Source organism: Podarcis vaucheri, assembly GCF_965113315.1.
Source record: "Podarcis vaucheri genome assembly, chromosome: 9".
NCBI lineage: Eukaryota > Metazoa > Chordata > Lepidosauria > Squamata > Lacertidae > Podarcis > Podarcis vaucheri.
The window spans coordinates 26,820,264-26,848,205 of record NC_138767.1 but is presented as its reverse complement, the minus strand read 5'-3'; the positions used below and the strand labels follow the sequence as shown (position 1 = coordinate 26,848,205).

The window sequence follows — 27,942 nt, the reverse complement described above, 5'->3', positions numbered from 1 at the left end:
TCTTTTTTCACATTCTGCATAGGAGGGCTTGCAAAACTTGCTGCTAACAAAGAAATTACCTAATTTTGAAAGCAAGACGCAGTCTCATTTCTACAAGTCATTAAGAAAGTATCAGAACTCTCATCCTTTATTTCAACAATAGATACCAGTTATGAAGATTTAGCCTTTTTATTTGGATCATACTTACACTTCAGCTTTTAAGAATGCATTGTACAAAAAACCTGGGACAAATACATATAAGAGCTTGCTTAATACATTATAAAACAGGGCCAAGTAGCAATTCAAATGACTGTATTAACAGGAATGCAGTGTCTTTATTTGTGTCCCTTAATATTACGAAGCAAAGAGATCATTTCTTCAGAAGAACAGTTTAATTTCTTTTCTAAACAGCAATTCATACAAGTAAATTAGATTAATTTAGTCGTCATCAGAGAAATGGATATGCTTGCTTATCTCTTGTGTCTTCGCTAGCCTCATTTTTTCAGCTTTTGCAATCAGCTGTAGAAGAAAAAAAGACCAAGGAGCATTTTCTAATTACACTGTATTGTCATTTTAATTTATCATGTGTCAGAGAAGATGAGGATTAACACTCAAACCAACATTTGCAACTATAACCTTCATAAAACAAATGTAGAACCCTGTTGATACTGGAAAAGACTGAGCAAATGTTAAGAAATTTTTAATTCCCTGTATTTCAATGGAAGACATTTAAATTGTTTAGAGCCATAGATCTTATCTTTGACAACACCATCCTCATTGTTCCTCTTCAGAATTGTAACATTTAATTAGCAAGGTACTTCTCTAATGCAAAAACACAGTGGGGCTATTCAGCCATTAATCCTGTATCCTTAAAATATTTGCTTTTTTAAAAAAAAATACTTTGGTGGAAAATGTGTTCTTTCATTGCATTCTACCTTCACCTGTTGCAACTGGTTGTAATAGGATGTTTTTAGAAACTGTCTTCATTTTAAAGATATGCTGTAGGATTTCAAACATTCAAATTCTTTAAGGAAAAGCACCGCTATTCTTAGAAAAACAAGATGACTGACATCCAATCTCTGAAGATGGTTTGGAAACTTCAACTGGTCCAAAATGTGGCATCCTGATGGGGATGAGGCAGGGAGCATTGGTGACACCATTGCTATGCAAGCTTTACTGATTACCAGTGCGTTTTCCTACCAGCCCCAGCCAGAACCACCACGGGTCAAAGATAACGGGAGTTGGGTGTCCAATGGATGGAGGGCCACATGTTCCCCACCTATGGGCTATGCATACAAAGTTTACAATTTATGCCAATGTGACTCTGTGGTCTGAGCATGCATTGATGTAAAATACAAGCAAAGAAGATGACTGATAAGCTTTGTGAACAACATGGGATAAAGAAGGCACAGTAGGCCAAATCATGCCTCACACAGTTCTCCAACTAACAAGGGAGCAGTGTGTTTTGCTCGCAGCTGGAGTCAGGTCCAGGTAACTAGGGGATTTAATATTTCCAAAAAGGAGGACTAGCTAGTGTGTTTCTTTTTGTCCCAGCAATCCTGCATTGATAGCTGCACACACTTTTGGGGTGGGTGGTGCATTCCAGTGTTGGGTGAAGCCAAAGACAAAAGTGGATGGTGCAATATAGGAGACTGACATTTATACAGTTGGCTACATTTCCACAGCACAGAGTTTACTATATCCTCTATTGCTCTTCACCCAAGCAAACCAAGGGAAGTTATCGCCATTGAAATGACATTTGGAGTTCTGAGAAACAAGATTTTGCAGAACACGTTTACATGGAAAAGTTCTCACAGTTTTTCTTTTTTTGTATGATCTAGACAATATTTCTTCTAGTGCAAACTCTCAATATAAAGGACTTCATGGATGTACTGTAGGACCTAGACATGTTCAATGTACGTAAATGCAGCAGTGCAAGTTCTTGTCCATAATTAAATCAGTCCAAATTCTACCTTTATAAAATTTGATTTTACAAAAGGAGAACCCCACCATCTGACTCCAAAAACATTGTACAGCATGCAACACTGCTGTAAATCAAGTATGGTTGTTTCAAGAGTTTCTGTTAAATAGGAATATACAGTGGTGCCTCGCAAGACGAAAATAGTCCGTTCCGAGAGTCTCTTCGTCTAGCGGTTTTTTCGTCTTGCGAAGCAACCGTATTAGCGGCTTAGCGGATTAGCGCTATTAGCGGTTTAGCGGCTATTAAAGGCTTAGTGGCTAAAAGGCTATTAGCGGCTTAGAAAAAAGGGGGGAGTGAAAAAAATTGCAAGACTCGCAAGACGTTTTCGTCTTGCGAAGCAATCCCATAGGGAAATTCGTCTTGCAAAGCACATCGAAAAACGGAAAACCCTTTCATCTAGCGGGTTTTTCGTCTTGCGAGGCATTCGTCTTGCGGGGCACCACTGTATAGGCAAGAAAAGGCTCAGGTTGGCAGAATAGGATTGATGCTCTTCAGAACCCTTCCAGTGATACAGTAGTGCTAATGCCACATTAGGGAAGGAGTATCTAGAAAGGAGGAGCAACTCATGAAGTTCAAGAAACACTGAATTAAGGTATTTAGCTTTTAAAAATTCACCTGCTTTATTTATATTTGCATTACAGTGACCCAAAGTCCCAAGATCTGCTAGAACATTAATAATATCAATATACAAAATCAAACTCCTAAAAAGCTTCTCCAAATCTATCAAATACCAGCATTATTTATTAAATGTCTGCTATGTTAATATTTAAATGGTTGCTTATAAGCTATGAAACGGGTGTTTCTTAAGAGATGCAAGATGACAGAAGAGGGTGATAGGAAAATGGCAGCTAGCTGCTGCAACTGTTATCTGCAATTTAACAGTTTGTTTTGATAATACTGCTTGTGTAAATTAATCTGCAGTTCTTTGCTTAAGGAACTCTCAAGGATTCTGGTAGAAAGTACCAGGAGGTTAAGGCTATTCACAGTATTATACACTGGGACACATGAATGGTTAAAACTGTTACTTTACTTATGGAAAGAGGGTACAGATAAAATAATTTCTATTGTGTCTTAAAGTTATTGGGAGATATGGGTTCAGATGGGATGTATGGATTTTGTACTGTTGCTTTCAAGATTATATTCAAATGCATAACAGCAACCTTGCTTTTAAATAAGTTATGAGATTTCTTTGGAAACTGTTCAATATTCTCAAATTATTGGAACTCCACCTTATTTTCCAACTGCCAAGCATGCATTTGCACTGAAATAAGGAAGGACACAGTAACTGGAGGCAAGCAAAACACTATTTCTCTTCTATACAAAATGTAGCAGACAGAAACAAAGGCTCCAGTTCCTTGGGGTAAATCCAGGATTGGAGTTCATGAAAAGGAAGATGATAATTTACAAGGCTTTACACCAACCATTAACACTCAAGTGGTTAATGGTTATGCAAAAAATTAAAGGGTAATTAACACCACAATGTTTCCTAGAGAATTTTAGTTGCATATATTCAAAAAGGTTAAAGCAATGTGAAATAATAAGATTCAAGACTTATCAGACCGCTGGGCTCTAATAATGTATACAGCCTTAAATGTTCTGATTCTAGCTTTTAAAATCTATAAAATATTCTTAACAGAAAATTGTTCTAGAAATTACTTTTTCAAGAGTAAAATACATTAGCGATTTGTTAAAGAATCACGTGGTTAAAAATTAGCCAAAAACAGTATCATTAGAATTTTCTCTTTTAAAGAACTTGTTACTTGATTTAGACAACTCCTTAACATTATATCAGTCTTGCATTTAACTCCTTCTTGTAATTCCTGTCAATAAAAGCTTTTCCAATCCATCTCCAATATTTGGGAGCCACTAAACTAATGGAGTCCGGCCAACCTAGCAGTTCGAAAGCACATCAAAGTGCAAGTAGATAAATAGGTACCGCTCCGGTGGGAAGGTAAACAGCGTTTCCGTGCACTGCTCTGGTTCGCCAGAAGTGGCTTAGTCATGCTGGCCACATGACCCAGAAGCTGTACGCCGGCTCCCTCTGCGACTGGACCTAATGGTCAGGGGTCCCTTTACCTTTAAACTAATGGAAGCTCACCAATAGTACGTATCAAAGCCCAGAAATAAAAGAGCTACCTTGAGGTGTATGAATAAGAAAATGCTTGTTAACCTGATCTGATATAGTCTTCTGGAGTCAATGGAGTGATGTTTACAAGTAAAGTTTTTCACAGCTACACCACTAGCCTTTGTTGGAGATGAAAATGAACAGACATAATATGAAATACATGCAGCTTCCTTATACCAAGTGAGATCAATGGTCCATTTAGCTGAGTACTATCTATTCTCAGTGGCAAAAGTTAACTCAGTACCTTTATATTTTATGTTTATACTGTTCTTAATATTTAGCTCAGTGCTTTCAGAGGTCATTTAACATGAGTCCTTACACAAGTTTACCGAATACTCTACCACTGAGCCCTTCCCCTTGAATATAATCAAGCCATTTTTTATTAAGTAAAACCATTTGTTCATCTAGTCCAGTGCTCTCTATACAGACCGCCAGTAGCTTTCAAAGATCACAGCTCCATTTCTAGTTTCAAAAAACTGAATCCGATACCTTATCCATATAAAACAAGTTAAGTTTTATAAATCTGAGTTAAGATGCTTGCCCACAAAATCCAGAGTTCTGAATTGGTTATCTTACCTTCTCTGTACCCCGCTTCTTTTCTCTTGGTTGATTAAGTTTAGCCTGTCGGTCCACCAAGATCTTCTGCCAATATCGTTGTTCATGATCCCCTGAATACAAGAATGTTGTAACTGTGTGTTATATATGTATGAAGGAAGATGTTTCGGTTTCCTTGGCTACATCAATACAACCACCTTTCTACAACTTTGTAAAACACAATTGTTGCTAACTTTTAACAGTTTATTTCTTAAATGAAATACATGTTAATGCAGGTTTAGGGAAGACTTTGGCCTTTTAGATGTTGCTGAACTACAACTCCCATCATCCCTAGTCATTAAATATGCTTGACAGGACTGATGGAAGTTGTAGTTCAGCAACATCAGGCAGGCCAAAGGTTTTCCACACTTGCTTTAATGCAAAGAAAAAAGATCTCGTTAAGATAAAAGATGCATCATTTTATGTCTCAGCTTTCTATCAATGAGAATATTAATATATATATTTTTTAAAAATTTTAAAGGAAAAGAGACACCACCAGCTGAACTTTATGACATACACTTCTTATAACACTCTCAATCCTTATAATTTGAACAGAGTAGAGGAGGATGCAGAATAAGGGGAACCATGTCCTGCTGATGATATACCATATCCTGTTTAACACACACTGGACTCAATCCAGCTGTTTGCAAACACAGTAGTAGGTTTTTGTCCATGCTTACAGACTGAAAAGCTTCTTCAAGGATTGGCACTTCACAAAATGTCTGTCCTGCTGAAGACAGAAAATGGACTGATGTGATGGGTGTGTGCTCAGTGGGCAAAGCCCAACCCATGTTTCCAGTCTTCAGTAGTAAAAAGGCAACAAAAAGGTGGTGTGTGTCCACCACCTCTGGAGAAGTAAAGTCATGATGTGATGTGTAACCTTAATGGGCTTTTTCACCAGATGGAAATTCATAATTTCTTACCCAGCCACTTATATAGACAGAAAACTTGGTTCCAAAATTCTATGGCCCTAGCTATATTTAGAATACTTTTTTTTTGGGGGGGGGGGAGAATTCAGGATACAAATCACAATTTCAACGAATATTGAAATAGTCATAAAACTGATGAGGCATGTACAAACCCAGTGAATTTCAACAATAAATCTTACCTGAAAGGACCTCAAGTTTCCAATTGTGTTTCGTCTGTAGTTCTTTATGTGATTTTAATAAAGTTTGTGCATCTTCAGGAGTTTTAAGCCGCACATGACACTCTATGTCACCTTCCAGCAGGTCAACATAAGCAACATTAGCTAATGTTGCTAACATATCCTGTGGCAACACAAGCAAGACAAGCCATTAGAATTAAGGCAAGCAGTGCTTTTATCTACTTACCACGGTGGGGAACATTTTTTCCTACATTTTCACAGGGCTCATATACCACACTCGTAAGGAAATACATCTCTACTATTAACTGTTTTCACTTATTATCACTGATGTGTCATGAACAAAGAAATATCTTTCCTAATGCACTTATCTGGAAGCACCATTCATGAGCCATGAAAGGGAGGGTGGGTTGACAATTACACTTAACCACAGAATGGTGATTGCAAAAAAATGCAAAAAGAAAAGAGAAAAATCTGTCATGTTAGTGCCACATGATCTAGATATCTTCTACCAATTCAGCTCTAATACTCTACACACTCTGGTTTACAGCTCTGAACCTTTAAAGCATGCTATAATTCACCAATAGAAGTGGATACAATAAAGAGTATCCTCTTATCTCTAGCTATGACCATATTGCTGTCACGAGCAATCTCAGACAGACATTTAATATTTAGATGCCAATGTCAAGTTTGCCTTGCTAATAGCCAAGATGATAAACCTGAAGTTACAAAACAACAAGGATAGGTTAGGGCTTTATCTTTCTCAAAGACGCATCTCAGTGCTGTCTCAGAGAAATCATTAAATCATCATAAAACTTAACAATAATGAAAGCACTTCACATACATTATCTTGTTCCAAGCCATGCAACAATTATGTAAATATAGGTCAGTATTATCATTCTCATGCTGCAGTCTACAGGGTAGAGGGGTGAGACAGAGACTATGCTATTTGCTTTAAGCAATCTAATGAGTTCACAGCAGAGGAAATATCTGAACTGGAGACTTCTGTAGCTCAATTTTAAACTGTTGTTCCACACCAGCTGTCTATACTAGACTATAACAAAAAGCACTCACAAGTTTGTGAAGTTCATTACAAGTATGAACAAGGTCAATGTTTAAATTTTAAGGGGCAGAATTAAAATACTACTGCAACATGAAAGCCAGGGTTGCATGTCAGTTTAAACAAGTTTTAAATAAATTGCTGTTTGTGTGTGCTTCACTCCTCCTCTGCTCCTTTCAATGTGATGAGGAAGAAACAAACCAAAGACTGGCTTTAAGATACCTGTGAACCTGCACTTGTGGTTTGTTTCCCCATCAGCAAATCATAAAATCATAGCATCACAATTGTAGAGTTGGAAGGTACCATGAGAGTCATCTAGTCCAACCCCTGCAATGCAGGAATATTTTTTGCTCAATCTGGGGCTCAAACACACAACCCTGAGATTAAGAGTCTCATGCGCTCCTGACTGAGCTATAGAGGCTTGGTGGGGAAGCCATACCAATAGAAACAACTTTTACAGATAAGCTCTTTCCTCAACCAAAATAGTTTGAAATCTATTTTGCTCTGATGTAGATTTTCTCAGCCTGGTTCTTCAATTAAACAATCCTTTAGCAAGTGTTATACAAGGCATGTGCACACCTAGCTGGCGATCAGAATTAGGAAAAAAGGAAACTGACTTATACAGAGGCATACCACTAGTATATCTAGCTCAGAACTGTCTGCACCAGGGGTAGTCAACTTTCCACATGTTGTTGGACTCTAGCTTAAGGTTACCAGATGTCCCAGTTTCCCAGGGACAGTCTGTGGATTTACAAATCAGCCTCCGTACAAAATCCTATCATTCCTACTGAAGTTGAAAAGTGTCCCCGGATTCACTGAAAAAAATCTGGTAACCTTACTCTAGCTCCCATCAGTTCTAGCCAGCATGGCCAGTGGTCAGGGATTATGGGAGCTGTAGGGCAGCAACAGCAGGTAACTGACTGGCAGCAGCTCTCCAGGGTTTCAGAAGGGGGTCTCATCCAGTTCTACCTGCACATATTGGAGATTGAACCTATGACCTTTCGCATGCTAGGCAGATGCTGTACAACTGAGTTACCTTGACCTTTTGAAATGCTATTCCATATTCAAAAGATTTCAAAGCAAATTATAGCATTTACCCAAAGGCTATAGAGGCATTACCTTGATGTGCTTCCTGCCTGGCAAGGGCTCAGCACTAATGATCTTGACTATTACGCCACCCTCAAACTGGGGGCCCATTGTGTGAACCTTTTCAACAGGAGCTGAACCATCCTGGGAAGCTGTTTGTTTGAAAAGGAAGAGAGCATTCATCAAAATTTCACTTGTAACAATTTACCACTGGACAAATTCAAAATAGAACAATACCTCTCTTAGTATATTTTTTATATTGGGTATATTACTAGGAATATTTCTATAAGAAGCAAAGGCAGTCCAAGAGAAAAGAATGTGAGACAGATCTAAGTAGCAGTCAAGTGTTATTTTCAAAACATGTTTTTTAAAAAATCAGTTCTAGGTATAACATGATACCTGCAACATCTAGCAACAATTAATTTAAGTCTGCACTTTCCATTTGGAAACAGAGTCTAAACAAAACTCAAAACTAAACTAAACTAAACTAAACTAAAAAACCTTTGGTTGTTTCCCCCTCTGTTCTTCATCCCCTGCTTTGTGAAATATTTAGGTGGATGAAAAGTTCTGGAAAAACTCATCAGCTATTTTCTGACATTTCTGGTTGGTTCTAATGAAGCTGGATTTTGGAGAAACAGGTAAGTTTTTCTTAATAGTTTGACATATATATATATGTATATATATCACTGTTGGTGGCATCAAAACATGCCTCAACATGACAAGTAAAGACCCTGCAGTTTAAGTAATAAGAATGAGCAGTATATCAATAGTAACATTAATTCCAGTTATCAGCACATACAAAGCCAAACAACTACTTTAAGGTTGTTTATTCACAACCTGACTGTTGTGCTCTTATGAAGTTAACACTCTTATCTTGTACTGCATATACAGCCAATGAACATTAATTAAAACAATATAGTTAATTCACTTTGCAAAAAAAATTAGGCAATCTTTCTGAATGCTAAGTGAATTTAGATAGATTTGATTCTTCTAAATCAGTGGGCAGTGAATAAAGAAACTATTCACAAAGTTCATACAGAAATGGGTTGTTACAGTGAAGCATAGCCACAAATTTTATTTCGTTCTCAATTTTTATTTTTATTTTGATAATTGCAGTAATAGTGACTGCAATTTGATTTCTTCAATAGAACCTATGAGACCTCTGGCTTGTACCCAATGTTGGCCCTACTTAGAGCAGACCCACTGAAATTAATGAACCCAAGTTAGTCATTTCAATGGGTATACACTGAGTAGTGCTGGACCCTAGCTACACAGAATACAGAAACCTAATGCCGGAAAAGTCATGTGCTGATATGCAACCTCTTGGTTCTAAAGCCCAAAGGTTGATCTTGGATGCTGAACACTAGTTTATTCTTCAGTTTTTGTAACTTTTCACAAGTTCTCCTGTTCACAAGTCTGTGGCACTAATTAAAGTAAATCAATTCTGCATAATGTGAACTACAGAAATTTTCAAGATCTGAAACTTTCCCCCTCTTAATCTGCTTTCTGCTTCCAGGAAAACACTACAGTACATTCTTCTTAATATCCAAATCCCTAAACTACAATTGGCATGCAATTTCTTCTGTTAAGGATAAGCACAAGCTATGAGGAACCTCACAATTTTCTTTACATTTTCCATTTCTTGCTGCAGGTTGATTAGGTATACAGGCATCTGTTTCCATTTCTCCAGCAGTCAATGTTTTTATTTGGGCCATTGCTTTTTTCAAAGAGGACATGCTGGCTTTCTGTAGTGCCAAGTATTCTTGCTTCAGCTGCATCCATTCATTTCTAGAGTGATTAGAATTAAAAAGTATGAAAAATACACAAGCTCAACACTCTATAAAGAAATCTAATTAAAATGATCAGAAACAAATCTATCTTCAAAAAAAGATAATTCAAAAAGTAAAGAGACTGGTGGATCATGCTTTTTAAAAACCATAATAACAAAACTCAGTTCAAATGCATACCACATATAAGGAAAGACACAGTCAAGAAGATACCACCATGGTTAACAAATGGAGTCAAGGAACTTATTAGAGGCAAGAAGGACTCTTTCAGAAAAATGGAAGTAGTGCATAAATGGGAACAAAATGGAACACAAATTGTGGCAAAATAAATGCAAGAAGGCAATAAGAGATGCAAAAAGAAAAATTTGAGGAGCATATTAGAGAAGTACGTGGCTAAAAACATTAAGAACAAAATAATTAATTAAAAAGCAAAGCGGGAAAGCAATAGGGGTTGGGGTGGACCTTAGAACTACAAGTCAAAACATGTACTAAAGGACAGAAATGAGATTGCATCAATCAATCTTCATGGTGGAAAATGAAGGGCAGATCTCTGAACCTAAATTTATTTTTAGCAGAAAAGAAAGTGGAATACTGGTGACAAGAGATCTACCGTATTTTGAGAAATAAAAAAACAACAAATCTGAACATGAGTTACTGGGTAACACAAATGGTGAGAGTGCTGTTGCACTCCTGTCAAAAGGACATGAAAAGAGCCAAACTACAGTAGTCCAGCATTCTGTTCTCACAGTGGTCCGCCATATGCTAAGACAGAACAGAGCAACCATGGCTAGTAGCGCGTGGGTTTACCATAGGCATATGGTTCACCACTGTGAGAACCGGATGCTGGACAAGATGGGACTTTTGTCTGACTCTTCTTAAGATTAGCAGTTACTAATAAATTATTAGCAGCCACTAGCTAGTCCATGACATAAAGATCAATTTCCAGTGGATCCATTAGCGATTAATTCCTAAGAGTATGGCAAAGACCGCTAGGCTAGACCTTGGCCTAACCTTAGGTTCTTAAGCAACAGTACATACTCAGGATCAATACCCAGAGTTTAATTATGCATTAACTTTAAAAATCCTCAATATGAAATATTACTTTGTACATTTCTACAGTAAAATACATCAATGTATCACAGATTAACACCAAAAATGTAAAGGTAAAGCACAAAGACTGGTCAGCCTGCCTCTGCTAACCAGTTGACTATTTTTTAAAAAGTGAGAAAAACTAACTAGAACGTTCCCAAATCTATGGAGACAGGAACATTCCTACTGTTCAAATGCAGCAGAGAGGAAAGCCCAGCATGGAACCAAATGATATATTTACATTCATTTAACATGGAGATATTTCTGCAAACAGCTAGAGCCTTGCTGATAGAAACACAATGGGGATAGTGCAATTGAGAGAATGATTCATTGTTAACCTAATCTGTGCTATCAAATAAGCAGATATGGGTTTTATTTTGTTTTTTAAAAAGATGGTATCTTGGGGTAATAGTGTTAATCCTTGATGACAACACTAGGAGGGCAGGATGAGAAAGGAAGAAAAATAAAGATTCTGTCCCATCTAGGAACATACATTCACTGAGAGAAGGATTTAAATAACAAATGATCTACCTAATGACTCTGAGATAAAGGGTCAATGGTACCCTTTGCTGAAGTATGGAATAAATAGAAGCTCGGGCAACACTTTATTAAAGGAAGCTGAAAACGAAAAGAAACACCAAAGCGAATGAGCAAAGTAAGTAAGCAAAATGGGAAGTATTTTTCTCAAATATTATGTTTACATTAAAACTAAATAATTTGCTATATTTAATGCTTTGGGTAGCAAAAGGTGCTGCTTTATGTGAAACCCTTCTACTTTAACATGGAGGTGCTTTCTGTGTGTACAAAAAAGGTAAGTGCTTCCATGTTTTGGCAGAGGTGAGTTCAACTCCAGCATGAGTTGTTTGTAACTTGAGTGTTCTTGTATTGTTCAATTCAACATCATGGAAAGAACCACTGCCAGACATTTGTTTACTTGACTGCAATATCTGCTATATTCTAATCCATGTTCCAGCAAGGTGTGCAGAATCTCTGTAACAGGATATTCTAGAGAAAACTTGCTTTACCTGCCCTGTTTCAAGATGCTCTCTGCTTCTGTAGAAAAGCATGTTTTGCTACACTGACTGAAGTAGAAAACAGAAGTCTGTGCACACTTACATGCACACTTACTTGGAAGCAAATCTCATTTATCTCAGTGGGTCGAACTTCCAAGCAAATGCAGTTAGAACTGCAGCCTGAAGCAGGCAATAAACTACACAGTATGTAGTCCCTGACTGAGCAAGGTTCGAACAATAATTCTGTAATTGTGTTGGTAAGCTTTTGTTTGTTCAAAGAAGTCACATCTGACAGTGATTCAGTCAGTGTGCTAAAAGAACTGTACTGAATTTAAAACTAGGTAATTGTGAATTATTTGCTTTGGCTTTTTATGTATAGTCTTTATAATTTTATAACTTATTTTGTGTTTTAAGATTGTTGAACAATGCTCTTGAGCTCTATGGCAGGAAAGTGTTTATGAATATAATTTTAAAATAAAGCTGCTTGATTTATTTTTTTAAAGCAATGACTTCTATCTTTTTCTTTCACAGGAAAAATTATCACCTACTATAAGGGACCACCCACTACTTTAATGTGGAAGTACTTGTTTTATTCCTTTAAAAAAGTGCTTTCATATTTTAGTGATGGCAAATCCTATTTAATCATCTTACTCAACATTACTCAATTATTTAATCACCTTCCTCAACATTACCCAATTATTTACTAGCAAAAAATCCAAAAATATGGAATTATATTTATTGCATGTGGAACTTCTTCAAACAGGATTAAGAGTTCAAGCGTCATCCTGAAGGATTTTCTGTACTTTAACTTGGAGGTACTTGCCAGTTATTTTTAAAGTAAGTGCTTCTATGTTTTAACACTGCAGGATTCCACAATCAGAAAATATATTTTCCCTCTAGTGAAAATAAGGCATAGGGATTAACTGGCAAGACTTCAAACAGTAAGTCATTTTACTGTCATTAATGTCAAAGGTCTATTGGTCAAAAGGAAAAAGTAGGTCTTTTCTATGTGTGATGTGTTCATTGCTGTAACCCTTTACCGTTGCTGACATGCAGCTCTGTTGTGTGAAATCTGGAATTGCACTTTAGCAATGGTGATGGACTATGAGCCATGCAGATAAAGGCTATGTATAGAAAATTGCTTTCTTAAACATGTGGAATATTAAGTTACAAAGTTGTTGGTATTAATGGATATAAGAATTAATACAGATGTGGCCATTGCTCCTATGAAGCTTTGGTATGAATTGTGACAATAAAGAAGTATCTACTTTTGATATCGACTTCATTCACCTATATTTTACTCTTTTTTAAAATGTGCTTTTGCAACATGTATAATAAGAATGACTGCTCTAAAACTGCATAATAAAACTAGTTTCTATCAACTTCTGAAGAGTCATAACCCAGCCAAAGCTTAGAAGATTGGCATCTCTTTGATTTCAACAGGAACAAATTATCCTATTTAATTTGTAGTGCTGTATAACTGTTGAACTGGCTGAATGTGCCTGAGAATTTTTTCTCTCAATTGGATACAGCTATTTAAAAAGGTGTTGCACAGAATGAAGAAAACATTCAAATTATTTCATTTATGCTCAGTACCTTTTCAAACATCTTTCACTGCCTCACAAACTGTTTTAAAATCTTTACTGGAACAAACTTTGAAGTAATGGCCATCTAATCTTTTAGACTCAATCCTCTGCTCAAAATGATTTCTTTGAAATTGTTAGCAAAGGATCTGGTGTACCTCCCCCCTCCATTTGATAGTATATACATAAGAGTCACTCAAATGTACACAGATTTTAAAGGTTAATGACAAAAGTAAGCATTTCAAAAGGATAAAGAGGTTCAATAAGCTTGTTTTAAAACATGAAACTCTTTTTTAAAAAGAGAACAAGCCATTTCATCTATCCACGATACAATGCAAATATCAATTTCACAGTGATATAATGGGGAAAACTCATTTGTTTTACAAATGTAAAACAAGTTGCATCAGCAGAGGAGTTTTTATTTAATTGGCTAGTTTGTGTGACAAAATATAAGCTGCAGCAGCAACACTCCTGAACTGAAAAAAAAAGTTGAATGGAAACACATAAGCAGCACTATTGACAGGTAATAATTTTTCTCATGGGGAGTTAGTACCTAAGAGCACTAAAACACAGTTCTTGTGTAGACTACCTCAAATCTGGGAAGTAGCCAAACAGCAGCTTCTGGATCACAAGCAGTCCAACACTGTATTTTACTGTCAATACAGTAAGATTCAAAAATGCTTTAACATACTTTGAAAGGACTCTCAGTGGAATGACCTCTTCTCCCATCTTGTGTCTCTCTTTATGTTTCTTTTTATGTTTCCTTTTAGATTTTGAAAGAGATGTATCTTTCTTATCACCAACCTCTCTCTCCTCTTCAGTGGAAATTTCTAAGTGGAAAAGCAAAAAGAAATAGCTAACAAGCAAAGAATAGCTAGTTATAAATACTTTAGTGCCTTTCCTCCAAGGGTTTGATTCTGGGTCACTTTAGCAAACAGTCTAGCAAACTGACTACTATACTATACTATACTGACTCTACTTTGAACTGAAGAAATAAGTTCATAGAATAACCCAGTTGGAAAGGGACCCCATGTCATCTAGTCTAACTCCGAAGGAATCTCTGAAAAATTACCAACAAACTTCTGTTTAAATATCTCTAATGGAGGAGAGGCTACTACCTTCTGAGGTAGTCTATTCCACTTAACAGCTCTATAGTGACAGAAATTTTCCCCAATGTTTACTGGGAATCTTCTTTCTTGTAATTTGAAGCCATTGATTTGGCTCCACCCCATAGAGCAGAAGAAAACAAGTTTGCTCCATCTTCTACATGACAGCCCTTCAGATATTTGAAGATGGTTACCTCTGTCTTCTCTTCTCTACACTAAGCATACCCAATTCCCCAAATGGCTTAATTTCCAGGCCCCTTTATCTTGGTTGCCATCCTACAATACTGTGTATATGTTTAAATATTACTTTACAGTATTATTAAATTTCTATCCCACCTTTCCTCCCAAAGGAGCCTAGGGCAACAAACAAAATTTAAAAAAATTATAGGATTTTGTTTTTCTCTTACACCTAAAACAGCCATATCTTCACAGCTAATAATTTCAAGGGTTTCAGGAACAGTACATTTCAGCCATTAAATGCCTGGGTAAACCAGAATGTTTTTAATTCTTCATAAATTTTAGAAGACAAGTACCTCGCCAGGAAAAGCACCACTACTCCTACCAAGAAGTACCTGCAAGTTATTTATTTATGAAAATATTTGTAATGTATTCATAAAAAATATCAATTAAGTTTACAACATCCATCCGTGTATACAATAAAAACCATGTAAAGCATCAACATCAACAAAGCATCACCCAGTGGCAGCCCTACCAACAGAGTCTTGCCTGCCACTCATAGGGTTCCAGATGGCCAAAACTGGGAGATACATCTTTATAGACTTTTTGTAGGCATCTTATATATGCAAAAACCACAATCTGCATTTGAGGTAGAAACACAGAAGCAACAGCATTTCTCCAGCTGTTCTCTCCATAGGTCATGGAATATTATGGTTTTTTGTATAAACTGCTTAGAGGTTTTCTTACAATCATGGCCTATATAAGTTGCAAAATACAAATAAAACAAATCATAGATGTGCAAGCTGGTCTTGCATCTTAAGTAGTAATAAATCCTCATTCACCCCACTTTAGCTTTTAATACATTGCTAACAATGGCAGGTAAGCAACAATGTCCAACTTTTACAAAGCCCTTATTTTCATCTAATCTGACCACTTGAATAAGCATCTTTTTACTTGTCTGCTACTTATCCAAATATAGTTCTGCTGTTAAAATTATTTCCTGGTGTCTGAATTTACTCTCCCCTCAGGTTTTAAACTGAATTACATTTACACCACCAAGCTTTCATTTTCTCCCACTGTTTACAAACAAAACTCAACAATGTAGTTATATTACCCAAAATCTGTTCTTGGTCAGATATTTCAGTGAAATTTAAAAATAGGTGATATGCCTTTTACCTTTGGGATCCTCTGGTCCCTCTGTAGATTCCTCTTTTGTAGAATGAACATCTTTCTGAAATGTTTTCTTCGCCTTTACAACTGACACCTCTCCATCCCCAGAGTGGCATCGTTTCCTCTTTCCTGGTCTACTTTCTCCTGAACCTGAGCTTTCCATTCTATCAAACTTCCTTTTCTCTTTCTTTGAATACGGCCGTTGGACTTCTGATGCTTCCATTTCAGAGCTCTCAGACGTTGTCCTGTGTCTCTTTGACCTACTTGTGTGTTCTGTAGTAATGCCCACATTTAATTCTTTTGCTTCTGCAGTTGGTTGCTGGCTACTCTCCTTCTTTGTTTTGGATTTCTTCTTCTTTTTCTTCTTCTTTTCTTCTATATAAAGTGAATAATATCTGTCTTGACATTCTGTATTTCAATTATTACAAGTTTCTCCCACTTTGCTTCCAGGGAGTTCAGCACAGTATAGAGGACTATCTTTTATTTTCCGTCCCACAACATTTTAGCCTCACCCTGCGAGTTCTGTTAGGCAGAAAGATTGACTGGCCTAAATAACCCAAAATATCACAAGGTATATCATGCTTATTTAACTGCAGGAGTCAGCACAATCCCAACTTAGGAAAATCAGAGTTTGAAACGAAGTATCCTGGTTTTTGTTTTAGAAGGAGTGCTGAACAAGAACAACTAAATAAAGTAAGATATTTTCATGAAAGACTGATACTAAAAACCCACAAAGAAAGGGTCTGGTAACATCTTAAATAACTACATAATCACTTCATGCATCTAATGAAGTGGGCTGAAGCCCATGAAAGCTTACGCCATTATAACTTTGTTGGTTTTGCTAAAATTGACTAAGGTGGCTTCTCCTGAAATTTCCCACAATAATCTTATTTACCCTGAATATTTGCATGGCTGTAATCCAGAAATCATCCAAATCAGCCTAGCTGTATTTAATTTTTACTTCACTAGTTTCAATGGGATTAAGCAGGTTTAACTATCCTCTACCAATCCACTATTGATAACCAATGGGCCCCCTGTAAAGTTACGATTCCTTTCAAAATGACTCCAGTTTAACAGAAAAAATGATTAATATTTATAACTGGAAAGTAGTCTAAAACAAAAAAGGTTGGAGCATGGGTGTAGCCAAGGGGGGGGGCAGCTGCCCCCATCAATAAAAATCAATATAGCTCATAGCTCACTGAGGTCCCCTCCCCCCGCCTGCAACGAAAGGCCTGCTCCCCTTAACAAAAATCCTGGCTATGTCCATGGATTGGAAAACATTGGGCCATACAATGTTAACAGAAGATACAGAAGTGAAATAGAAATACTTGATGGACACAAATAAAACTATCACCTTTCTACTCACCAACTACATTGGAATCACTTGATGGTAATGCAGGAACGACCTTGTTTTTAACTGTTTTGGGAAACATCCCAGGCTTTCTTGGTGCATCTTCTGGAGGATTATTCAAGTACTTAAATGCAAAAGTTAGAGAATGTAAGTTAACTGCTAATAGTTATTTTTCCACAGAGGCCCCTCTATATACCTTTGGAACTTGAATTTGTTGCATGAAATATATTAATAGGTTACTTTTGGCTGAAAGAAGATCATGAAGAGATGCAGGGAAGTATCTCAGTCAGTAGAGCATGAGACTCTTAATCTCAGGGTCGTGGGTTTGAGCCCCACATTTGGGCAAAAGATTATTGAATTGCAGGGACTAGATGATTGCTGTGATCCCTTCCAACTCTACTATGATTCTATGTTGTGGGTTTAAGCTGAATTATATTTAAATACCGACTTTCTGGCACAGATATGTACTGAATTAAAGAATAAATATGCAGGGCAATCTATGTAGGAAGTGCTTACTCCCATGCATAGGACTTTAACCTAAGATACAAGTATATTCTATGTACTGCTCTTTGTCAACTATTAGCATGGTGAAGTTTAGCATTTCAAAAGATTCAGGATGTAAACTTCCCAACACTAAATGTGTCGCATAGCCTACTAAATTTGGTGGGACTTAGCTTTGAGTATATATGCATAAGGTTGGACAGAAAGTTAATTTTAGCAATGAATTTTGCATGCTGGCCTTATAGTAAAATGAAGGGGACAGAATATGGTTGCCATTGGGAAGGAACCAGAAACTATGTAATACAAGAAAACATAATCTTCCTGATGAAGTATAAATTAGTATTTTAATGAAGTTTCCATTCTTTGCCAGGACATTTTAAGTCCACCACCAGGGTAAGAAACTTGCTGTTTTTGTTAATTTCACAAATTAAATATAAGGCACATTAATATATGTCTTTGTAAAGTTTCCAGAAATTACAGATGAGTTCAGATAATTTTGTATTTCTAAATTCTCAGTGTAGAGCCCGTAACATATTCTCTGAAGTTAAATAGCTATAACCACACAAGGAGTTAAAAAGTAAAATATAGGAATACAGAAGTTGAAACTGTATATAGACATGAAGCTAAATAGTAACACAGCAAACCATTATTTCAAGTTGTTCACAACTGACCTCAATTGCCTTTTCTGCCTGTTCCTTTGTTTCAAATTCAACAAATGCAAATCCCTTTGGGTCTCCGGTAGTCTTATAGCGAGGGATACTGATATAAACTACGTTGCCACATTTCCCAAATACCCTTTCAATCCAACTATGATTGACATTTTTCGGAAGCAATTCCTACAGCAAAAGCGAAAAGCAAATTATGGGTATATATATTCATGCTACTGAATGTAATAAAAGAACCATTACTTTAACTGTATGCATTAATGTCCGATTAACACAATTTGGGTGAACCATGAAAGAACTTTGGGAGGTAATTCATTCCAGTCCTGTTCAGAGTAGACACACTGAAGTTAATAAACATGACTATTTTCATAGGCTCATTTTAGGTTGCTAAGGCTGTCTTTTTTATTGTAAAGAGTAGTTAAGACTCTGACATTTGGAGAGCAGCACTCACAGGAAAGATAGGCTCTCTTCACACATCAGCTAACATTGCAGGTCCCCATTCTTATGATGCGTAATTATGAAACTATTATTATATGTACAAGACGGTGAACCGAAAAAGAGGTACAGACAACAAAAGTGAATCATCATTGCTCAAAGCTCCTTCTAGGAAATAAGGTTATGAAAATTATAAGTACCTGCATAAAAGTTTAAATTAAGCCTTAGAAACCCACATGCAACAACATGATAGGCAGCACATAGATTGGTTCCATCCAAAAGACTTTGTCCTATATACCAGGATTAAAGAACCATGTTCAAGGCTTTTAACACTATGCATTCTTCATAGTTGCAGATCAAAAGAAGTAAATAACATAATGGATTTTGCATGGTTTCACATTACTACAGTCGTGCCTCGCAAGACGAAATTAATCCATTCCGCAAGTCTCTTCGTCTTGCGGTTTTTTCATCTTGCGAAGCACGGCTATTAGCGGCTTAGCGGCTATTAGCGGCTTAGCGGCTTTTAAAAAAAAAGAAAGGAACTCGCAAGACGTTTCGTCTTGCGAAGCAAGCCTATAGGGAAATTCGTCTTGCGAAGCGACTCAAAAAACGCAAAACCCTTTCATCTAGTGAGTTTTTCGTCTTGCGAGGCATTCGTCTTGCGGGACACCACTGTATATGCTTAACATCAAAATGGAAAAAGACTACAGGTTGCATTCTTTTTGGGGGTAATTGATTCTACAGGTGTTTTTTTTAGTGGCTGTGTTTTTCATAAGCTATTTTGCTTCCATAATTTTTTTAATTGGACACTAAATAAATGGATATCCACAAATCAAATTAGTTTCCAAGTAAACCATGTTGTAATTGAATGTTAACAAAAGAATAATGCTTTGATTAGCAGACTTGTATAAGACTTTTCTTTTGTATGTGTAATACAGAAACGTCTCAAAAAAGGGTTGCAGTGGTCAGGAAGAGCTGATTCTCAGCTGCATAGTGCTTTGAAGGATAAAAGCAACTGACAGCCAGTGAAGTAGGACAACCATGCTACATCCTCACACCTTCCTGTTCTACTTAACTATCAGCTGGTACATTCTGCACAAACTGATAGTCTTCAAAAGCAGTCCCACATACAACATAATGCAGAAATCCAATCTTCAGGTTACCAGAGTGCAGATAACTGAAACAAAGGTATCCCAGTCCAAAATAAGCTTGCAGCTGGGCCAAGACAAGCTAGGTCAGGCTTGTTGGCTCTTCTACGTCCAATTTTGACCTGGACACACCACTCACTATGCACTAGAGCTGAATGACTGCAACAGAGAACTATCTCTATTCATGGAGGCTTCTCATGCAATTTAACCTTGTTCTCGCCCTCATGTGAGAAATGTAAAGGGATGCACACATCTGCATAGGGCTTTAAACATTTTTTCTTTAATCCAGCAAACTGTTTCAGTGTAAGGGTTACCTCATTTGTATGGACTCTTATTCATTTGATAGGTGGAAATAGATTTTTATGCACCAAGACCTGTTCCTCCCCCCCAACAAAATATGCTGCCCAAAATGGTTGGGCAAACCATGTACATAAAAGCTGAATGCACCAACTGGCAGACACCAGGAGCTTTGGATCAAAACTACGGAAGAGTCAAAAAGTATCAAAAAGCGTGACAAACAATTGACAATATTTCATTAGCCTCTGCTAAGGAGAAGCTGCAGAGAAAAAGCTAAATGAAAAACGTGAAGTTCAACTTAGAGAAGAAAGAGAGTTCATAATTATTTAGCTATATCTTACCACATATACTGTACGACTATCCACATCTTTAGGCTGCTCACCCAGTGGCTGTCGTCTTCTGATTCTAATTCCTTCTAAATCCAACTATAAGACACAAACCAATTGGGAAAGTCAGTTCCTCCTAAATCCAACTATAAGAAACAAAGCAATTAGGGAACTCTTTCCCTCAATATTTATTTGCACTCAGACTGACACAAAAACCAAAAGACAAGGTTTTATACTTACCTCTACCACAGATGAACTTTTAACTGCACGTGCTATCAATTTTCTGTCAGTGGTTAGCTTTTTCATTTTGTTAAAAGAAACCAGAAGTGATATGTCAACATCTAGAAATAAACATGTTGCAATTAGAATCATAAGACCTGTAGATTTGGAAAGGACACCAAGGGTCATCTAGTCCAACCTTCTGCAATGCAGGAATAAGGTAGGACATCCTGCATCTTATATCCCACCCTCTACTGTGATATGTAACCCTCGCCATCCCCACACAACTTCCGCTGCTTCCCTTGTACTTGACATTTTCTACTCTATGATACTTTTCAATGCTCATTTCCACAAACTTACAGATAATGATAGTGGGAGTAGTCACCAAAATCCCTTTAAGAACCCACAGCAGAATATTTATTGCACACTGGTTCTCTGAAGCACTTCTATAGATGCACATAAAAACATTAGACAAAATTAAAGCAAAGTCTGCATAATAAATAGTGTAGACCATTTTGGCTCTCAGCAGCAAGAAGCATATGAGCCAAAAAAGATTCTCTTCCCAGGTGTTACATGATAGCAAGGTGTTTTATTTCTAACTTAATTAACTCACAACCATCTCTTGATTTTTCTATTTGTTCTCGAAGAAATCTGTCCTTGTGAAGATTGACATCGCCAAACCAGAAGTCCACTTGCTTTGCTATATCTGAAAGCACTTGTTTAACTCTAGACCTTTTCTTTTTTTCGCGTTCCTTTCTTTGTTCAGTGGTTTCTTTTTCCATGGCTTTACTTCTTACAGTTTCAGTTTCCATTTCTGTCACCCTCTCACCTGAAAATGAACATGAAATTATTATTATTTCTAGTCATGGGATCATACTGTGATCCTTTGAACCTTTACAACATTAAGGTTTGTAAAACAATGTTAAATGGGAAAGTTTTATAGTATTCTTACCCTGCTTTCCTCATACAACAAATGTGAAGTATGTGAATGCATTACTGTACTCTATTGAATCAGAAGCTTAGTAGAAACATTTTCTCCTCTACTTAGAAGGTGGTACTCTAAACACACTGGGAGCTAGACAATCCACCAAAGTGGTTTTAAACTGTTCTTGTGTTATTATGTTATGTCTTAATGTTGCTGTAACCTGCCCTGGGATCTTACCATAAAGGGAAGAAAATAAATAAATGTTAACCATTTCTCATTCAATGATTCTTTAAAGCTTTATTTTTATTTTTAAAATTCCTTAATTTTGTTTACAAATGCAACCCTTGCACAGAAACATCAGTAGTATAGGTTGCTTCCATATTATGGCCCTTTTGCACCACTGAGGCACTGCTTTCTGAAATCAGCTTAAAGCAAAATTAATAGCAGTGGTCAAGCTAGCACTTAATAATATAAAGATCCTTCTAATGGTTACTCAGGTCAGTTCCACTCAAAAAAGGTTCTCTGCAAGTTTTGTCATAAGAGACAGAAAAAGAGAAATTAAAGACCTCCATCACAAGAGCCGACTTTAAAAAGTAATCTACAGTACAATCTGATATATGTCTATTCAGAAGAAAGCTTCATTCATCATTTTAAGGCAATGGAGTATATGATTGCAGCTATAAGAGAGGCTATTCAAAGAGAAGTAACAGACTGTTCATCAAGCAGAGGAGAAAACATTTGCGCTCTGCTTCTTATGTGCACAATGTCTTAACAAAAATACAACAGCTATAATAACTACTTCATGCAATAATCATTCTGACAAAAGCCCCTGCATCTTAAAATACAGCAATATCTTGATGAGAGACCTTACAGACTACAACATGAGTACTTCTACATGGAAGACGAGTGAAGCTCTTTTTCTGCTACGAGCTGACTATTCAAGATGATTAAGGTCAACATGTTTCCAATTATAGTTTCCAGTGATAAATGAGATCATGCTGTGTTTACTAGGGCAGAAATGCAACATAGGTACAACTCTCCCACTAAGATCTTTGGCTTACCAAAATGTCAATACTGGATTTAACCACATAATGAACATAGGAAATTTATTCTAAAAACAGAAGGTACTGACCACCATACATAGGGCGAATTCAAACTTAATCACAGATGTGTAAGAACCACAATATAGGCAACATGTGCATGTCATATTTCTTGGAAACAATAATACTGCAATACTAGTAACTGCTCTCTTGCAGTTATGAAAGCTTTAATAAACGATTACGACAAATTCATAGGTTAATCTATTCATGTCTGAAAGTAGGATGCAGCTTTTAGGTTAGACAAAGTATTCTTTGATAATAAATTGCTGGATACAATAAGTCAGGATATGTGCATTGCTATCATGCCTTGTTTGTGAGCGTATAAAGATATTTGGATGGTGATTTCTGGATAAAGAATGCTGACAACAAATGAGACCTTGGAATGATTCAGCAAGGCAATTTCCTATTGTTGAGCAAGTAATTAAGGCAAAAGGCCACTGCACAATTAGTAGTCTAGCTTAATAGAGAATCATTAAAGTAGCTATGCAAATAGATGTCAATTTTACAGTCTGTATTCTTTTTCTAACCTCTGCCCCAAGAAAACTTAGGTTCAATTCAGATGCACCATCCAACCATGATTTATCATTTGGCCTTGCACATACCTTCAGTCCTCTTAGGAGCAGTTTCCCTCCTTCACTTACTGGTACTATTCACTAACCATCGTTTTCTGTGACATCCAAATGGGTGAAGACAGTTTTACTGCGTTAGAAAAACACTTCCATCTTTCCAGGATACTATCAATCTGCTCACAATATTTCATCCACATAAACATTGGTTAGCAATAATCCTTCTTGAAGTGAACCTGAGATCTTATGTTGTGTGCTCTGAATTACAGCCTTACTGTGGATCTTGGGAATGCTTCTAAGTAGTCAATTATACTGATTCTGATACAAACTTTCTAGCTGATGACCTACTGTCATACTGTAACAGGCAAGTGTTGTTTCTTATGCACATTTCCCAGCATGTCTCCTCGAGATACACACCAGGTCGAGGAGAATTCCTCATACCCCAAAATGATTAAATGTAGTGCTTATTCTGGTTTCAGTGGAATTATTCTAATCTTTGTTAGTAGCTTCCTCACCTTGATCTCACAGTTTATTTGCGTACCACATAAGCACAATTAGTCTTGCTCAGAAATGTTCTCTCTTCCCATCCCCACCCATTTCAATAGTAGTGATCCCCCCCCCCCAATACTCCACAAAACAGAAAAATACAAAAGCAGTTATCCAATCGCCACAAGCCAGGCAGGGCACTGGTGGGCAGTTAAATCAACTTTGGTTTCAATTTTCCCTGCCTTAGGATTGCACTCCTAATGGATAACAAGAAATGCTACAAAACCCACACATTTACTCAGGAGTCAAGCCGCACAGGACATAGCAGCATTTATTTCTGAGCAAACATGCGTATGGCTGTGTTATACATGATTTTTTTTCCGGGGGGGGGGCTCTCTGGATGTAGAAACGTTGAGATGTGTTGTTTCCCAGTGAGCCAGATGATTTTAAAAGCATCTGATTTAGGATGGGGAGAGTCAGGTACAGATTCCCACTCACTGGATAATCTTAAAACCAGCCATTATCTCTTAGCCGGGAGCCTACCTCACAGGGTTGTTTGTGAGGACAAAACAGTGGTGGTGCCATATACCGTACACCTCAGCTCCTTGGGATAAAAAGCAGAATACAGTGGTACCTCGGGTTACATACGCTTCATGTTAAAGACTCCGCTAATCCAGAAACAGTGCTTCAGGTTAAGAACTTTGCTTCAGGATAAGAACAGAAATCGGGCTCCGGCGGCGTAGCGGCAGCAGGAGGCCCCATTAGCTAAAGTGGTGCTTCAAGTTAAGAACAGTTTCAGGTAAAGTACGGACCTCCGGAACGAATGAAGTACTTAACCTGAGGAACCACTGTATAGTTAACAGCTCTTTAATCAGTATTGTATTAGCATACTGTGTATCATTAACTCTGCGCTTCACAAGGCGAGAGAAGGGCGGGCGACGAGGCGACCAGCAAAGCACCCGAGTGACGCGCCCGCCTCGCGTCTCCTCAGCTTTAAGAACGACCGCGAGACACATTCCCGCCCCCCCCCCTGCGCGTGACGCAGCACCCGCTGAACGTTATTCTTCAGAGCGGCACAGCCCAGGCACGCGCATGCGCGGACGTCACTGCAACGACCCGAGTCCTTTTAAAACGAGGAAGAACGGTTCACGCGACTCCAGTTTTAACCCGCCTCTTTAGCGCTCAACCCGCTTCGGGACTGACCTGATACCCCGAGACAGGGTGAAAGATGCGGGGCAACGTGACGCACACGAGGAACAAATACCGCTTCTAAGGCCTGGAAGAGCGGCGCTCCTCTACCTTCCACCCCCCCCTCCTCTGTCACGCCGTCCTGTTAAATTCTCGCGCGATGCGCGGCCGACCTCGGCCTTCTACGGCCCTATTGGTTACCGGGAGTTCGCTTCTGCGCAGGCGCGCGCGCGCGATACTTGCACATAGAGATAAGTATAGACTGACACTAAGCCTCCAAGAAATAAAAAATTAAAAAAGGAGGCCCTTTACGTTTCCCTTTGGGAGCAAAAGTAGAACTGTTCTGTCCATAGGCATCTCCGTAGTAACTACCCTATACAATTCCAATATAAATTACAGCGCAAAACCTTTCATGGAGACCATTTGGTTTTACATTCAGAATGCTGCAGATGGAATGCTGTTTTTGTCTCTCCGTTTAATCCTATACAAATTCATATTAGAGCGACGACGCTCATTACCTTCCCTAGCAGTGGAAGTGCTCTGCCGCGTGGATCTATAACCTATTTCTCTTCCCTTCTGGGGGGGGTGGGGCAAGGCGACGTTTCCTATGGCGCCCGCTCTATCCGCGCCGACTCTATGATGGACGCTTCGCCATTGGCTGACGGCATTGGAGACGCTCCTCGGCCTTAGGCTCTCTCGGCTGACCCTCGCCGCGTCGCGCGGTGAGGGCGTCATCGTCGTCAGCTGGCCGAGCGGGAAACTTCAGAAACTGGGAGAAACTGCGTCGGGTGTGGGCGGGAGAGAGAGAGAGAGAGAGCCAGGCCGAAGCGCGCGACTGCGGTCAGGGCTGGCGAGTGAGTCGCTCTCTTTTCTGAAAGCAGCCGGGCTCGGAAGGCGAGTCTTCGGTTCGTTCGTTCACCTTTTGTCGAGGGTGGCCGGCCGGGGACAGCGACTTCGGGGGGCGGGCGAGATTTATTTATTTACTGAGTTTATATACAGCACCACCCTATACCTGGAGGTTTCGGGGCGGTTCACAAAACAAAATCAAAATATAAAACCACGAAATATATAATCAAAATAAAAACAACAACAACCCAATAACCCCCCTCCCCAAGAAAAGCCACCTTTTAAAAGAGCGTAGGATGTCAAGATTACTTGTCCTAACCTACCTCACAGTATTGTTGTGAGGAGAGAGAGAGAGAGAAAGGAAGCGCGTAGGGGGAGAGAATGACTTAGGCTTCCTTGAATTCACTGGAGGAAAGCTGGGATGTAGATATAATAATAAAATAATAAACGAAATGGCAGATGTGGCACAGTGCTGCAACTGTGAAGCCCCCGCTGTGACAGTGTTGTCACTTGCTCACTAGGATGGGGTGGGGCGAGGCAGAGTTGGCAGCAAGGCCTGAGAAAAGCACTGCGATAGTGCTACCCTTTCCTCACACTGCCCCATCTCTTTCCCTTATTAAATATATTTTTTTCAACTGCTTGAGCGTTTTTAAAACAGTTTCAAAACATGAAAATGAGTATTGGAGAAGGGTGGGCAGAAGGTTGGCTGGGATCTAAAGTATTGGTAGATAGCTGGGCAATTTGAAGTAGATTGGTAAGATTTTCTAATGCTAATTGTTCAGCAGTAGCAACAACAAAACGATCCTCCCTCCCCAATTATACTAATGAAATGACAAAAGTACTGCAAACTCCATCCAGTTTGTCAGAACAACTCTATGTGTTTAGAGTTCCAGAATTCAAAGTGTATGTATTTTGCACCTGTCTCTCGCTGATGGATCTCAGGGTCCTTTATTTTCTACTAGTACATCCTGCAATCTGTTGATCCCTGTTTTAGAGGAGATAAGTGTGTGATACATTGATTTCATCAGGGTTCAGGACTTTGCTGCACTCTCTCACTTCCCTTGTTCCCAAAAGAAACCTTTTGCCTGCTGCTGATAGTCCTGTATACATTAATGGTATCAGTACTAAATGGCTTTTTTATAAATGATATTTCTCATTAGAAGTAATTATTCCCATTTTAGATTTGTAGTCAATGAACTCAACTAGTTAGCAGATTAATCAAGATATCATTTTACAGATTTAATGTTTTTTTCAGAGAAACATACTGCATTGAAATGTGAGACACCTTGTGGTAGTTGTATGAAATTGAGGCTAACTTAAAGAAAACACTGCTTTAAATTTCTGTAGAATCTTTAAAATCAGCAAAGCTCAACATTAATTTTTAAACTAAGGGTCTGTTGTTGATACAGCTGATGAATGTCTCTCATGCTTAACTACTAAGGTATAAGTTCTTTACAAACTAAACTGGAACTAAGCTCCATTGAAAAATGGACATACTGTATATAGGATTACACTGAGAAGACATAAATGAGATTGTATTTTAAATTGCTTTTTTAACTTCAAGGAATTTGGATTGCAGTTAAGGGGTTATAGAATGAGTTATAGGAAATATTTATTTAAAAAGGAATGCATGTGTGTCTGTGGTTTCTGGACATTAAGTTCAGTTGCTTTAAACAGGATATTATTTCTTTCAGGTTGTATGAAATTTGGAAGTGCAAACCAGCTGTGATGGCTTCTCAGGAATTTACGGTGAGTTTCTGATATTTCAACTATAAATTATATAGAACAATATTCCACATACATCAGGATGACATGGCATCCCTCTAAGATGGCTCACAATCATCAATTAAAAATATAATACAATGAAATATAATAAAATTAATTTTGAAATGTCACTGAAACGTTTCTTTATATATCAAAACAGGTTTTATACACACACCAAAAGACTAAAAAATCTAAAGTGTGGCAAGACGGAATTTTGAAGTCCCCTCTAGGGGGCAATAAGGTAAAATATTGATTAATAAAGTATTATACTGA

The 27,942-nt window shown here is 37.9% G+C and overlaps 2 protein-coding genes across 10 annotated transcripts in view; one reads left to right on the top strand and one right to left on the bottom strand.

Annotated features, from left to right (window-relative positions):
* Positions 1-106: 106 nt before the first annotated feature.
* Positions 107-25,254, bottom strand: LARP7 (La ribonucleoprotein 7, transcriptional regulator). Of its 5 annotated transcripts, none has more exons than XM_082236964.1 (13): positions 25,075-25,254; positions 21,408-21,623; positions 20,816-20,916; positions 20,591-20,674; positions 18,376-18,540; positions 17,219-17,327; positions 15,859-16,227; positions 14,091-14,229; positions 9,546-9,715; positions 7,961-8,079; positions 5,788-5,947; positions 4,662-4,753; positions 107-498 (listed from the first exon to the last, which is right to left on the bottom strand). In XM_082236964.1, the coding sequence occupies exons 2-13, from the start codon at positions 21,604-21,606 to the stop codon at positions 418-420; spliced, it is 1,788 nt and encodes a 595-aa protein (XP_082093090.1). In that variant the 5' UTR covers positions 21,607-21,623; positions 25,075-25,254; the 3' UTR covers positions 107-417. The 5 variants fall into 5 exon arrangements, with proteins under 5 accessions (XP_082093090.1, XP_082093093.1, XP_082093092.1 ...); XM_082236967.1 differs by having other exon boundaries at positions 9,558-9,715; XM_082236966.1 differs by lacking the exon at positions 25,075-25,254 and adding an exon at positions 24,831-24,853.
* Positions 25,255-25,606: 352 nt separating this feature from the next.
* Positions 25,607-27,942, top strand: part of ZGRF1 (zinc finger GRF-type containing 1) — a 32,316-nt gene continuing 29,980 nt past the window's right edge. For 2 of the 5 annotated variants that reach the window (XM_082236878.1, XM_082236876.1), the window contains exons 1-3: positions 25,607-25,913; positions 27,600-27,654; positions 27,830-27,910. In XM_082236878.1, the coding sequence (XP_082093004.1) occupies positions 27,634-27,654; positions 27,830-27,910 (102 nt within the window). In that variant the 5' untranslated portion in view covers positions 25,607-25,913; positions 27,600-27,633. Of the gene's footprint in view, positions 25,965-27,599; positions 27,655-27,829; positions 27,911-27,942 lie in introns of all 5 variants that reach the window. The other 3 variants (XM_082236880.1, XM_082236879.1, XM_082236877.1) reach the window with 2 other exon arrangements.

What these genes read in the sequence shown, in the direction of transcription:
- LARP7 (XM_082236964.1), bottom strand. Translation starts at nt 21,606, where the DNA reads ATGGAAACTGAAACTGTAAGAAGTAAAGCCATGGAAAAAGAAACCACT. An exon ending in AAGTGATTCCAATGTAGTTG is followed by an intron (nt 16,228 to 17,218) that starts GTGAGTAGAAAG and finishes CACTTTATATAG; the next exon opens with AAGAAAAGAAGAAGAAAAAG. An exon ending in CCACTGAGAGTCCTTTCAAA is followed by an intron (nt 9,716 to 14,090) that starts GTATGTTAAAGC and finishes TAATCACTCTAG; the next exon opens with AAATGAATGGATGCAGCTGA.